The sequence below is a fragment of the Rattus norvegicus genome, chromosome 13 (assembly GCF_036323735.1).
Source record: "Rattus norvegicus strain BN/NHsdMcwi chromosome 13, GRCr8, whole genome shotgun sequence".
In the NCBI taxonomy this organism is placed as follows: Eukaryota; Metazoa; Chordata; class Mammalia; order Rodentia; family Muridae; genus Rattus; species Rattus norvegicus.
This window is the reverse complement of record NC_086031.1, coordinates 50,427,940-50,443,245: the sequence shown is the minus strand read 5'-3', so window position 1 is coordinate 50,443,245 and position 15,306 is coordinate 50,427,940. Positions and strand designations below refer to the sequence as shown.

Here is a 15,306-nt window from a genome sequence, read left to right as displayed (position 1 = left end):
AAGTTGGGCAGACCTGTGCTTGGTTACTGTTATGGGGCCAGCTTCACAGTACAGAGAGCATACAGTCTGGCAGCCTGTCCAACAGAGCAGAAGGGAGAAGGCCACATCCCCATCTGGAGGGACAGGGGACAGTTTCAAAGTCCCTCATCTGAAGCAGAGAGGAAGAAGCAGTATGGGACTGTGGGAGTATTCTAGGCTAAAGGGAAAGCCTGACAAGAGACGCAGATGGTGACAGCAGAGGCTTCAAGCTGCATGGGATTATCTAGTCCTGGCCCTCCTCCTGCAGAGTCATCCACCCCTCCTTGGAGCTTCACTCTCAGTTCCTGTCACTCTGCTGCCTCCGCTGCCAGCTTCACAAGTCAGGCCCTCAGCTCCATCCTCTCTGCTCACTCCCCTCCAGCCTTTTCTTGGAGGACCAGACAGATTCCAATGCACTCCTTGTGCACAGAGAAACAAGTTCCAGTTCGTCTACTGTTCACAGGAAGGCCAAACTCAGACAGCATTACCAGGACCCCACATTTACTCAGTTACCCTTTCTAAAATTAAAGGCATAGCTATAATTTATGGAGTCACCTCTCCAGCTGCCTTCTTCCCCCATATGCCGTCCTCAGAAGGCTCATAAATGATTACAGTGACTCTCAGATTTAACCCTTCAGTTCCGGGGCCTCTATACTGCCCTTGACCCCTTCACTGGCTGGCTTGCTGGCTGCCTGGGCTCTGGGTCTTTCCTCTTTAATTTCTCGTATACTGAGGAGGGGAATAGCCTCCCTAAACCACCACCTTTACCATGTTATACCCCAACTCGTAATTTAGAAAGCCTCATTGTCTCCCACATCAAATCCAGAAGCTTCTGTCTCCCTTCAGGGCCTCTATAATTTGACTCCACCCTAGCTACCCGATTCCACTTCCTGTTGCTGCTCAGGAAGAATTCCTCAAGCTTGTTGTTCTCCTTCCTTCTTCTCCACCAGTCGCTTGGGCTTTCTGACTGTTTATCTCTTCATTGGAATATGTTATCTGTCCTCTATTTTTCCCCCCATTTTCTGAGGAACAGTTCAAATCCCATTACTATATTTTAATATCGTCCAAACACTAACTCTCTTAATGCTATTCCAACCTTAATTGTCCTGAACAATTAGCATATCATATAGAAAATATAGCATTTTATGTTATAGCACTTTCCCTTCTAGTTTACAAACTATGGCTCTCAAGACAAATTCCAACTTTTACCTGTTTTGTGGAAAGCAGTCCCATCCAGTCACCTTTCTCTTCTTTCAGTATGTTTTTTTAATGGTGCAATAAATAGACCTCAACATCATGCAAATGCTAGGCAAGTATTTACAATCCAATGATATTCAGAATCCTTTTTAAAAAAGACTTATTTTTAGTCTATGCGTATTGTGTTTGTCTGCATGTATGAATGCGTACCTGCTTGTGCTTGGTACCCATAGAAACTAGGTGTCAGATCCCCTGAGACTCAGTTGCAGACAGCCCAAAACTCCTATGTGGGCACTGGGAATCAAATCTGGGTCCTCTTCAAGAGCAGCAGACCCTCTTAACCTATGGTCATGTCTCCTCCCCCCAATCCTTGATATTTTGAATCAGAGCATCTTCATTAACTCACGCTGCTCCTGAACTTGAGACCCTTTGATCTCTGCTCTGCTGGGTAAGTAAGTGCTGGGTTTACAGGCGTGCGTGCGTGCGTGCGTGCGTGTGCGTACGTGTGTGTGTGCGCGCGCGCTCGAGTGCGTGCGTGCGTGTGTTCATGTAGACGGAGAAGGAAGACATGTGTGCCTCTGTGATGGCCACAGGTCCACCTCGGGTGCCATTCACCCTGGTTTTCGAGACAGGATCTCCCAGTGGCCTGAAGCTTGCCAAGCAGGGCAGCCTGGCTAACTGGTGAGCCCAAGTTCTGCCGTCTCCACTCCCCAGGTCTAGGACTATACTGAGTATGAACTACCATGCTCAGCTTTCGTTTATGTAGGTTCTAGGGGATCAGGCTGACTAGGGTGTTTTCACTGACTGAGCTCTCTCCTCAGCCCCACGTCTGGGTTTTTGTTTGTTTCTGTTTTATTGTCTTGGTTTTCTTGAGGCCTGGTCTTGCTATCAGAGTTGCCTAGATTGGCCTTGACTGTGTGATCCTCCTGCCTTAGGCACTGCAGTCAGTTTTAGGTGGAGGTAGACGTATGTGCCACCATGCCACTCTGGCTATTTTCATAGTGCGACGGTTGTACAGATCACTTTCAAAGATCACACTGGCCCCCAAAGCCAGAGGAGGTCAGCAGATCCCTTGGAACTGGGGTTACAGACTGTTGTGAGCGGCAATGTAGGTGCTGGGAATTGAACCTGGATCCTCTGGGAGAGTAGCCACTGAGCCATTTCTCCAACCCCCCATCTGCTGTTTTAAAGAAAATATATTTGCCAATTGGACTATACTGTTTAACTATATTTTTAAAGTAAAGATGTTGTTTATTTATCTGTAGTGTGCGTGTGCATGTATGCATGCGTGTGTGCATGCACGTGGTGTCTGTAGGTTACAGAACAACTCATTGGAGTTTGCTGTCTTCTACCACGTAGGTTCTGGAGACTGAACTCAAGTCATCGGGCTTGGCAGAAAGAACCTTCACCCGCTGAACCACCTTTGCAGCCTATCTGAGTATTTCTGTATCTCAGCAGACAGTATAATTCAAGTGTATATTTTTTTCCTCAAAATTTCAGTATTATGTAGATTTGAATCACAATGAAAATATTTCTGCAATTCTGGCTAAAATACCTGGAGTTGCTTAATCTGCACATAGCATTCCTGAGCTAACTTTTGCACAAACAACCGATAAGGCTGTTTGTCTGCTCGTTCCCCATCTAAGCTACAAAGAACCCTTTAAATGCTGAGGCCGTGGGCAGGAGTGTCAGGCACACCGCACACTAACGGAGACTTCTTTTAAATTATAATGTTCCATGTTGGCTGACAGGCCCTAGAACCCTTACCTGCTGCAAGCAAGCGAATACATACATACATACATACGTACATACAAACGTACATACATACATACATACAAACGTACATACATACATACATACAAACGTACATACATACATACATACAAACGTACATACATACATACATACATACTACATAAATAAATAATACATAATAAAGTGCTGTGAAGAGGTAGAAGAATGAGTCTACCCTGAACTTCACCAATAGCCATCCAGGAAGACACTGACGTGGCAGACCTTTCAAAGGATTCAGTTACATCATTATTCATTCCTTTTGGACATCTTAGTCTGCGAGACCTTGTCCAACATTGCTCATCCTCACTCCTGCTGCATAAGATTAAACAACTTGCCCGAGTTTTCTTAGGAGCTGACTCAGACAGATGCAGACACCCACAGCCAAACAGTGGATGGAGCTTGGGGGCCCTCAGGGAAGAGCTGGGGGAAGGACTGTGGACCCAGGAGGGAATAAGAACACAGGGAGGCCAACAGAGTCAATTAACCTGGACTCTTGGGGCTCTCAGAGTCTGATTCCCCAACCCTCCCCACACACAGGTAGCAGATGTGCAGCTTGGTCTTCATGTGGGTCCTGAACAACTGGAGTGGGGCTATCCTAAAAGCTATTGCCTGTACATGGGATATGTTCTACTAGCTGGGCTGCCTTGTCTGGCCTCAGTGGGAGAGGAAGCGCCTAGCCTCTCAGACACTTGGAGTGCCAGGGTTGGGGGGATACCCAGGGAGATCCACCCATTCAGAGAAGGGGAGGAGGGATGGGAGAAGGTTTGTGGGAGTGGGTAACCCGAGGAGGTCAGAGAGCAGGCTGTGACGTGAATAAGTAAAAAAAAAATAAATTAATTAATTAAAAAGAAGTTCAAACTCTGCCTTGAGGGTCAGACACTTGAGGGTCAGAGGAGAGAGACTACATTATCTCTACATACCTGAGGGTGTTCCCCTGGTGTTCACTGGGACAAGGGCACACCAGGAGATCACTAGTCAGAGCCTCAAATCACACCTTTACCACAAAACCTCTGCTGTTGTTGCTAGTGGAGAATACAGAGAAAATGTGCCCTGGATGCGAGGATGGCATGTGCCCAGTTCTAACGCTTGTCTGCATGATGTGAGGGGCCAGTCATGCGATGGTGGTGCTGATATAGAATGGCAGGAGGGCTCAGGGTACAGGCACTCGCAGCAAAACCTGGTGACCTGAGTTCAATCCCTGGACCCCATGATGGAAGGAAGGAACCAACTTCTAAAAGTTGTCCTCTGACTTTCACACAGGAGTCATGGCATGCATGGTCCTGTGCACACACGTATACACATGCGCATACACAGCAGCAGCAGCAGCAGCAGCAGCAGCAGCAGCAGCAGCAGTAATAGTAGTAGTAGTGGTGGTGTGGTGGTGGTAGTAGTAGTAGTAGTAGTAGTAGTAGTAGTAGTAGTAGTAGTAGTAGTAGTAATTTAATTAAAAAACATAGGGCAGGCAAGATGGCTCAGTGGTAAAGGTGCTTGCTGTCAATCTTGAAAACCTGAGTTTGATCCCTGGAACCTACATGTGGAGGACAGAACCAGCTTCCACAAGTTGTCCTCTAACCTTGGCACTTACACATGGCAAATACATGAGCATGTATACACAGTAAGTAAATAAACACACACACACACACACACACACACACACAGACCTATATTACTATCATCATCATCATCATCATCATCATCATCATCATCATCATCATCATCATCATCACCATCATCACACAGACTGTACCACATAACATCATGCAGATAAGCATGAGAACTGGGTATCACATCCAGGGCACATATACACAGTAAGTAAATAAACGTGTGTGTGTGTGTGTGTGTGCGCGCGTGTACATGTATAATAAAATAATGCACTTACTTTATTTGATACTTCAGAGCTATAAAATGCCTCTCTGATAGAATTAACAACAAAAGTTTCACGACCACTAAATCAATGCCCATATTAAAAAAAAGAACTATCCTTCAAATATCATTCAAATAACTTCTATTAACTACTTCGATGGTTCCTATAAGTAATTATTATTATTATTGTCATTGCTTATTTTAAATGTCGGGAAGCATAAAGCATTGTGAGACTGGAAAGGTAGCTCAGTGGTTTGCATGCCTGCTTATTATACAGAAGGTCCAAGAGCCAATTCCTGGAACTGCGAAACCAAACAAAATACAACAAAAGCCCGCAGCCTTGCCTTGGAGATTATAGTACCCACTGATTTGGGTGTCCTTTTCCCTAGGAAGATAGCTTCGGTTTAACTGAATGAATCATGCCTTGTCTTAGCTGTGGTGTACATAGATGTCAGCTTAAGACCCAGAAGAGTAAATTCTCACAAGTCCCTGGATCTTTTTTTTCATACTGAGAAAAATGTTCTGAATAGACAATGTTACTACATAGCTATGATATACTTTTAAGTAAATCATACAACACCACGTGGCTGCAATGTTGTAATATGTATTGTAGTATCCGTGTGCTTACAGGTAAGTGCACGTACAAGGCATCCCCATGCACGTGAAGGTGAGAAGTCGATAGTGCCCATCTCCCTCAGTCACTTTCTATCTGATCTTACACACTGATTTTACCGTGCACGTGCATGGCTGTGTGTGAGGATGCATGTGTGGAGGTCAGAGGATAACCTTGTTCGAGGCAGCGTCTCTCTCACGGTTTGTTATGGCTGCTGGTGCATCTGGCTTTTACAAGGGTTCCAGGAATCTAACTGTCATGGTCAGGCTTGAATGGCACATGCCCTTATCCACCCAGCCAGCCACCTTACATTCTGAGACAGCCTCTCGCTGCACACAGAGCTCACGAACTAGCTGTACTGGCCAGTAAGCTGCAGCGGTCTCGCTGCCCTCCTAGCACTGCGGTTTCAGATCTGTGCCTCCATGCCCAGGCCTGGCCTGAGCTCGGGTCACACCTGTACAGCATCACCCACCCCTGACTAACGCTCTTTAAACATCCCTACTTACTTCATCTACTACGACAATCTTTATGCCGCTGAGCGATACGGAGCTCTGTTCAATTATATCCAGAAGTCGTCCGGGGGTTGCTATGACAACCTGAAGAAAAGAGCAAAGATGAATTTTTTTTTTTTGGTTCTTTTTTTTTTCGGAGCTGGGGACCGAACCCAGGGCCTTGTGCTTCCTAGGTAAGCGCTCTACCACTGAGCTAAATCCCCAGCCCCAAAGATGAATTTCAAGTTAGGTATTATTCATTCATTTATTTGATCTTTGTTGTTTGTTTTGTTTTGTTTTTTTAACTTTTTTCTTTTGAGAAAGGGTCTCACTATGTACCCCAGGCTTGCCTTGAACTTGCCATCCTCCTGCCTCTGCCTTCTGAATGCTGCGGTTGTAGGTGTGCACCACCATACCTGGCCTTTTTTCTACCTTTACTGATTACCTAGCATATTCTATATACTATATAAAGTACCACAATGGACAAGTCATACACTGTTTCTGCTCTCACAACCTGTATCTATGGGGAGAAACAAATAAAGTTAAGTGCTATTGCGATACATAGGATAGACACTAAGTAGAGGTCTGCCTGGTACACAGAGAGCAGTCTAGAGGGTCAATGGGTGAAAGGTGAATGGTTCAACAAGAACAAGGGCTGGAGAGATGGCTCAGCGGTTAAGGGCACTGGCTGCTCTCCCAAAGGTCCTGAGTTCAATTCCCAGCAACCACATGGTGGCTTACAACCATCTGTAATGGGATCTGATGCCCTCTTCTAGTGTGTCTGAAGATGACAGTACACTCGCATAAATATAAAATAAATAAATCTTTTAAAAAAGCAAAAACAACAAAAAGTACACCCATGTAGTCCCTGAAGTGGGTCTCTCTGCTAAGGGCTTCCTTGAGAAAAAGCTTAAGTACAGCACTGGCTAGGGAAAATGTAAGGCAAACAGGGTCTCCTTGAGTAGAGAGTAAGAGTAAGTACTCAGAGATAATGGAGACTGTATCTAAAGCTACAGAAACCAGCTCAAGGCTCTTCTATTGGCCAAATAAGGGTCAAACCAAATCACAGAAAACAGGAAACCTGATCCCACACCATGAACTCAAGACATTTGCATATCTCAAAGTACTTCTCCCAAAATATTTACTAAATACAAAAGGAAAAAAAATAAACTTTGCAGTTAAAAGGCAAGTTAGCATTGGCAAGGCAGTGGTAGAGCTGGCTGGTGGCATGCTTCCCTACCTAGCAAGCAGGGGACGGGAGCACCACCCAGCACCTCAAGGAAGCAAACAGTAAGTTAGCATCACACGGGATGCAATGAAAAGACCAGGCGGTATTTCTCTTTAAAATGGTTTGAAATCTGAGCACGGGAGAGCACATTGGAAACTGCAGCATTTCAGTGCTGATTCAAGAGTATTGCAAGGCTGAGACTAAGAGGGAGAGAAAGGTGGGATTGGGGTGGAGGTGGGGGTTGGTTCTGCAGGCAGGAACATTTGCTGTCCAAACAGGAGGACCTGAGTTTTCATCCTCAGTACCCACAGAAGTTGGCTATGGCAGTCTGTGTGCCTGTGATCCCCGCACTATGGAACTATAGCTCCAGTAAGAAAGCATGTCTAAGGGAAGAACTCAGAGTGTGACAGAGCAGGACACCCAGGGTCCTCCTCCACCTCCACAAGTGCACAGGAGTACACATCTGCACACACATGTGCACATACATCACATATATGAACCATATACACACAAAAGTTAAAAAAAAAAAGCAGACTGAAAGGATGGGTCAGTGGTTAGGAGCACTAGCTGTTCGAAGCACACACATGGTGGCTCACAACTCCAGGTCCTCTGCACCAGGCACGCACATGGTGTGGATACGTACATGCAGGCAAAACACTCATACACATTCTTTAAAAATCTAAATGAACAAAAGTCACAGCAGCAACAACAAAAAAAGAGACCTGTAAATCTCAGAAGTGTCAAAATCATTAAAAGAAAATGCAAAGACTAAAGAATCACCACAGACTGAAGATGAAAGAGACGTATGTGCTGCTGTCTTACTTTCTTTTCCTGGTGCTGTAATAAAATACCCTAGCAAAACAGCTTAAGGGCTAAAGGGCGGGTTCTGGGTCTCAATTCAAGGGTACAGTCCAGTACTGGTGGGGAAGTCGAGTGGTGAGAACTTGGAGCAGGCTCTTAGTGGTGAGGAGACCTAGGCTCCATCTGCTCTGTGGAGGAAGCAGGCAGTGTGGACTTTCCCAACCTATCCCCAGGCCTCTGAAGAGTGTTACAACAGCAGCAGCAACAACAGACTTGGAGCAGTTGCTCAGACCGCACTCACAACCAGAAAGCAGAGAGATAACCACATGCTAGTAATCAGCACACATCTTAGATTTCATACCATCGGGGATCCCCTGTCCAGGAAATGGTCAAACTACAGTTAAAAGGGGTCTTCCCCATTGATACAATCAACATAATCCCCTGGGGCCATGCCTAAGGCCAGTCTCTTGGGTGACCCACTGACAACACTAACAATCACAGACATCATCCAAATATACTAAATGACCCTGCTGTACCTATTTACCTTTCGGATGCCTGCTTTCTTTCCTTTGGAGCTGGGGACTGAACCCAGGGCCTCGCGCTTGCTAGGCAAGCGGTTTACCACTGAGCTAAATCTCCAGCCCTGATGCCCGCTTTCTAAGATAGGCTTTCCCACTCTAGCCCAGGACGGCCTTAGCTTTCAGTCTCTGTGCCTCAGAAGCCATAGTGCTAGAATTACAGGTGTTGCTACGACATCCAGCTTCAGCTGAATTCTTGGGTGAGGGAGCCAGGTATAGGATAGACTGTGTATGAGGAGGTGGGAGAATCATTAAAATGGGAGTGGGTCCCGAAGTGTGGTGACATGTTAATTTCTGATCTATACAAATACATCAGTGTTAACTTGCTGAGTCTAGAGTTGCATTATGGGCATGCAGAATAATGCCCTTGGTTGTAGGAGTCACATTCTCAAGTATACAGGAGCAATGACACATCAAGTCAGAGACTTACTTCTATGACCTGGGAGAAAAAAAAGTTTCTTACACTGTACTGGCTTCTTTTGTTCAATTTGAAGTTTTTTTCCTTAAGGTATGAAAATACTGTATCTAGTCACCTAAATATCTGAATATTGAAATCTGGAGATTACCACCAATGTACTAACTATTTTTCTCTAAGAATGGAAATGGAGCCAGCTGGATAGACCAAGCTCCACACTCAGAGGCTGTGGTGGATGATCTGAAGTTGATGGCCTGCAATCATATACAAACTTGTCACGAAGAACCCAAAGAAGAAGAAGAACTCCAAGGCTAGCTATTTAAAGGTGGTTAAAACTGCACCTACATGTCTACCTGCATCATAATAATGTTCCAGTGCTGGGCAGTAGATGTAGGTCAAACGCTTGTATGAGACTCTAGCACGCTCTAGTAACCCAATTCGGTGTTCATAAAATATTTTAATGGTTAACCTTATAAATATATACTACCGAACTTATAATTTTTCACTAGTAAAATATTACTTTTCTCTGTTTTATATAGTGGAGGTCTACAGTGAATATCAACGTTCCAATTTCCCACTAATTACAATTCGGTAGTATCTTTTTTTTTTCTTTTTCTTTTTTCTTTTTTTTCGGAGCTGGGAACCGAACCCAGGGCCTTGCGCTTGCTAGGCAAGCGCTCTACCACTGAGCTAAATCCCCAACCCCAATTTGGTAGTATCTTACAAGTGTATTTTACATGTCTTAAATCTGCCAAACACATCTGATGACACTTATTGTAGGTAAGATAGGTATTAACAGAGGGTTTTTAAATACCACAGTGTTCTCATACCTGTGGGCAAGTACCTGTTGTCTCTTCTTCACAGTGCTCCCTAGCATCTCAGCTCCTCCCTTGGAACTTCATAACTTCCCTGTCATCCCAGAAACTAAAATGGTAATAGCAGGGAACCCTGGGGCCAACAGCAGCTACCGTCTACCTTTCCTAGTGGGTCCCTGTGCCAACCTGCTCTTAAGCTGAGTTGACAAGTATGTACCCCCATTCTAACTCAAGAAAACTGGGGCTCACCAAGCCAAGTACTGATGACATCATTAGCAAGTAACATGGCTACAATTCGATCACACTGCTTTCATGTATCAGAAAACAAAGAGTGCACACAGTACAGCGGAGGGGTAGCAGGTCGGTTAAAGGAAGGTTCTAGTTTGGGCAATTATTATTTACTAGCTATGAACACTTATATAAACCCCAGCTTCTGAGATCTGCCTCCTCAGCCATGAAAGACAGGATATGCAAACCTGTGTCCATGGCTACATGAGACGACGTGCAGGAGAATGGCCAACAGAGCTTAGTATACAACACACAGGCAGTAAATTGTATTCTATTCTTTTCCTATGTAAAACAAGCTATTTGTTTTAGGTTGTTTGTCTGTTTTGTTTGTTGGTTTTTGAGACAAACTCTCACTCTATAGCACACACTGGTCCAGAACTCACTCTGTAGCTCAGACTGATTATAAACTCTCAGCCGTACTCCTGCTTCGACCCCCAGTGCTGGGATTACAGACGTGTATTACTAGACCTAGCTATAAAATTAACTTTGTGGGGGGGAGATACTCATAGGCAAAAAGCTAAAAGCTAATTAAAATTTCACCTTCAAGAATACACGTGTACGCACACACATACACACACACACAGGCACAGATGCACACAGACACACACACACAGGCACAGACACACACACGCACAGGCACAGACACACCACACAGATACACCACACCACACACACAGACACACACACACACACACAGGCACAGATGCACACAGACAGACAGACATACACACACACACACACACACACACTGTTTCCTCTGTTGCTTACAGAACCTTCAAGGGCCTTCTCTCAAACAGGTGCTTACCTTCACATGCTGCTGTAGGCGATAGAGCTGCGGGGGTAAAGGTAAGCCCCCCACGAGAAGCACTGTCTTCATTCGAGGCAGCCCCCTCATCAGTTCCTTGGCCTGCCTCTCTATCTGAATGGCCAGTTCTCGTGTTGGTGTGAGAATGAGTGCAGATGGAGTTTTATCCTGAAAAGAGGAGAAAAACAACTTAGAAACCCCAACAATTAATTTCTGTTGACGCGGACTAAGCCCTTCACAGTGACACCTTCAGCCCCAGATAGGAGCCTTTTGCCCACCCCATGCCTATTTTTCCTCCAAAAATGATCAGAACATGAACCTATTTCTTACCCAACTTAGATGTACAGCTAAAGGCCAAAAGTGAGGAGGGCGTACACAGTAAGCAAGGAGAGAAAGGTGTGCTCAAATCTCTAGCACTCCTCTTGCAAGGTGGAATCCCTGGTTCACACGGAAGACCCACCAAAGCCTGGCATTTTGGTACCTGAATTCTTCCCTCTCTGCACTCACACATTTACATCTTTCTTTGGCCAAAGGACTGAAGTTCATGTGCGGATGCGTGAGAGGCGTCCACATCCTACGCTCCCCCTTAGCACTGTTTAACCATCTTGTGTTTGAGCTGTGCCTTAGAGTTTCCCTCACCATTTCCTCTGCGGTTCCTTCTTTTCTTCCTCTCTCCCTACACTCCTCACTCTTCACATGCACAGCCCACAGATTCACCAGGACAGACTGGATATCCTCAATCGAGAACCAGAACGCCCTTTAAACACCAACATGGCGTTCAAAAGTTTCAGATTCTGGGGGCTGTAGAAAAGAGCACTGGCTTCTCTTGCAGGGGACCCAGGTTTCATGCCCAGCACCCACATGGCCGCTCACCACCTCCTACAACTGGAGTTCCGAGAGATCCAGGATCCTGTTCTGGCCTCGGAGGACACAGGGCACACATGTGCTACACAGACATATGTGCAGGAAAACACCTGTATGCTTAAATGAAATTACATTTTTTTTAAGAGATTCAGATTCTGGAGCAATTTGTATTTTGGATTTCTGAATTAGGAACGCTCAGCCAATAAAGTCTATATAAATAATCTAAAATTAGACAAACTCCCAGATCTGAAATCCTTCTGGTTCCAAGCCATGTCAGATGATGACTCTTGGCATGTACTGGGAAAATAAACATTCAGCATTTGTGAAATTGAGTGTGAAAATGCTTTATACGCCATTTCTCGTTTTGTTTTGCTCAAGAACGGGGGGAGGGGGGTGTTACTATGTATAGCCTAGGCTGTTTCCAACCCAGTCCTCCTGCCTCAGCTTTTGGAGGGCTGGGATTATAGGCCTGTGCCATCAGGCCCAGCAGGACTATTTAAAGATGCACCATGGGTTATACATAAGAATATACTTTATGGACTGGAGAGATGGCTCAAAGGTTAAGAGCACTGACTGCCCTTCCAAAGGTCCTGAGTTCAATTCCCAGCAACCACACTGTGGCTCACAACCATCTGTAATGGGATCTGATGCCCTCTTCTGTCATGTAGGCATACATGCAAATAGAGTACCCACATAACTAACTAAATCAATGCTTCAAAAAAAAAAAAAGAATATACTTTGATATGCTGCAACTGCATTCTAACTTTAATATGCAATGCCAGCTCCTCCAAACCCTAAGAGGCTTCTCTGACATAAACTGCAGCTCATCCATCTGGTAAACAGGGGTTTTTCCTGCAGATCAAAACTTTGTTCTTTTATAGAAAACCTGCGAAGAATAAAATGTCTTGTAAGGAAATTAATTTTTAGACCTTCCAGGAAGAGATCTTTCGTTCAACAATGAAAAGAATATTCTCTGAAATGATGTTTTCACACAGGAAGCAAAGGAAAATTATCAGCACCTCAGCGACTTCATTTACAGATGCTGAGCTGCAGCTTGCAGATTTAACCAGCTACAGTCAATGAAACTTGGCAAATTCTGCGTCTCTTTCTGAGAGGAAGACATGTCGGATCGGTAAATTACCTCAGGTAAAGCTCGGATAATTACAGGTAGGAGAAAAGCTGCCGTTTTCCCTGAGCCAGTGTCTGCGCTGGCCAGAATGTCTCTTCCCAGAAGCCCCACAGGAATCATCTGCATCTGGATGGGAGTTGGCACTTCGTAGCCTGACTTCTTCAAGTTCTGATTTAAGGTCTCGGGGAAGCCACAGTGCTCGAAGTCAATAATGGGCCTGGCAACTTCTTGTCCTTGGACTGAGATTCCTAGCTGCTGTTTAAGGGTTTCAATCTGGTCGTCCCTGAGGGCCACAATAAAGGGGTGCTCTTTGTAGACATAAAAGGCATCCAGTGGGGACTCTGGCTCGGAAGCAGCTCCCTGTGGGCTGCTGGGTTTTAATGATCCTTCCTCTTCCTTAACTTGCAGCAGATGTTTTGCTTTGCACTCCAAGCTACACACGTCTTCGTCGGTCTTGTCACAAATATACTCTCCGTAACGACCGCAGACAACACAGACGGGCTCCCCAGGTTCTGGCCACCGCTGGGTTTTGGAAAATGACTTTACCGGCTCTTCAGATGGGTGGCTGTCCTTCACACCCTGATCAGGTCCTGTGGAACAAACCTCAGCCAACTGGCAAGAAGGGCTGGATGTGCTCGATGCACTGCCGGGCCTGTCTGCTGTGACAGCTTCCTTAGTAACTGATTCGAGGACCAGAGTTTCTCTGTTTCCTTCCAGCTGAAGGCCTGCCGCTTCTGGCTTACTTTTTTTGGCTTCGCAGCTTTTGAGGTCATCATTAGAATTCCTCTTGAGTTTCAAAGATCTTGGAACAAACATTCTTCAACATTCTGTTGAGGAAATGGCACCATGAGATATATTTTACCCTCCATTAAGCTCACATGCTAGCCCCATACAATTTTGTGTCAAGAGAATTTTACTCAAAGCAATAGTGAAGACATCATATCCTTACTTAAGCCAAACTTTTCTTCCACTTATCAGTTTCCTCTGGGGTAAGGGATAGAGTCTTTTTCCTCAGACAAGGACGTATGAAACACTGCCTACAGTTGCCCACAACCTTCCTGCACACGCCACCTATTTCTGTTGACCAATCCTTTGTACTTTTATGGAGCAGATAGGATAGAAATTCTACAGCATATCCTTCTATTGCATTTCCACAAAAGAAGATACTTCACAATTAAGAATCTTAAAAAAGGGGCTGGGGATTTAGCTCAGTGGTAGAGCGCTTGCCTAGAAAGCACAAGGCCCTGGGTTCAGTCCCCAGCTCCGAAAAAAAGAAAAAGAAAAAAAAAAAAGAATCTTAAAAAAAAATCGGGGTTAGGGATTTAGCTCAGTGGTAGAGTGCTTGCCTAGGAAGCACAAGGCCCTGGGTTCGGTCCCCAGCTCCGAAAAAAAGAACCAAAAAAAAAAAAAAAATCAAAACATCAGCTTAAACAGAGAAAAAACCTATTATATTTATATACATAAGAGTGCTCATTCTTTGTTGCTTCACAATCTGGAAAAGTAAGTTTACTACAACCCTAAATTCACACACACACACACACACACAATTTCTTGCATAATACATATATAATAATAAATACATGTATATTTACATATATTATGATTGGGAATGTACTTCAGTGGTAGAGTGCTTTGCTGGCACCTGAGTTCCACATTACAAAGAAAAACACTAATACACACGCACGCGTGCGCACACACACACACACACACACACAGACACACAGACACACACACACACACACACACACACACACACACACAGAAGCAGATGAAGAACCCAGCTACACAGGAACTAAGTTTATTCAAATAGCAATTCCTAAGTGTTAGAAACCAAGTATTCTTGCTCTGGAGAACACACAAATTAGTGTGTTCACAAATTGGGGAAAGAATGTTTAACATTTTGGGACTATGAAATATACTTAATTTTCTCAAAAAACAAAACAAAACTTAAGAAGTCGCTAGCACCCATTTTCCATTAAAAAAAAAACAACAACAACATGGCACCCAAACCGCCTAGAGTTTCTCTGAGGAGCGGGAATGGGTGGGGCGCTCCAGGCGGCAGAGAGCCTACAACCCACTCCTCCTGCTCTAGGCAACGCCCGCATCCCGCGCATTCCCTCCCTCCCTATCCGCCCGCGGGCCCGCGCTCCAGGCGCGCGCACGTCACGAGGACCGGGACGAGCGGCGTGATCTAACCCGCAGCCGCCGTCTAGCACGCAGGTTATGGAGCACAGGAACGGGAGCCGGAGGCACGAGCTGCCAGGGCGGCGCACGCTCACCCGCGCGGACCCGGCCGCGTCCGTTCCCGCTCGGGCCGCTCCCTTCCAGGCGCTAGGCCGAGCCTCCGGCCGAGAAGCCGGGAAGCTCCACAGACCAAGTCAGGGTTTGAGGGTCCCGCGCCTGCGCG

At 45.4% G+C, this 15,306-nt stretch overlaps 1 protein-coding gene across 3 annotated transcripts in view; it reads right to left on the bottom strand.

The window, feature by feature from the left end:
• The window catches only part of Ddx59 (DEAD-box helicase 59), a 24,954-nt gene extending 9,648 nt beyond the window's left edge, over positions 1–15,306 (bottom strand). Inside the window, exons 1-4 of one of the 3 annotated variants that reach the window (NM_001190820.1) lie at positions 15,179–15,306; positions 12,912–13,726; positions 10,907–11,074; positions 5,992–6,081 (exon numbers count right to left, since the gene is read on the bottom strand). In NM_001190820.1, coding sequence (NP_001177749.1) covers positions 5,992–6,081; positions 10,907–11,074; positions 12,912–13,715 — 1,062 coding nt within the window. In that variant the 5' untranslated portion in view covers positions 13,716–13,726; positions 15,179–15,306. Of the gene's footprint in view, positions 1–5,991; positions 6,082–10,906; positions 11,075–12,911; positions 13,727–15,095 lie in introns of all 3 variants that reach the window. The other 2 variants (XM_039090613.2, NM_001005535.2) reach the window with 2 other exon arrangements.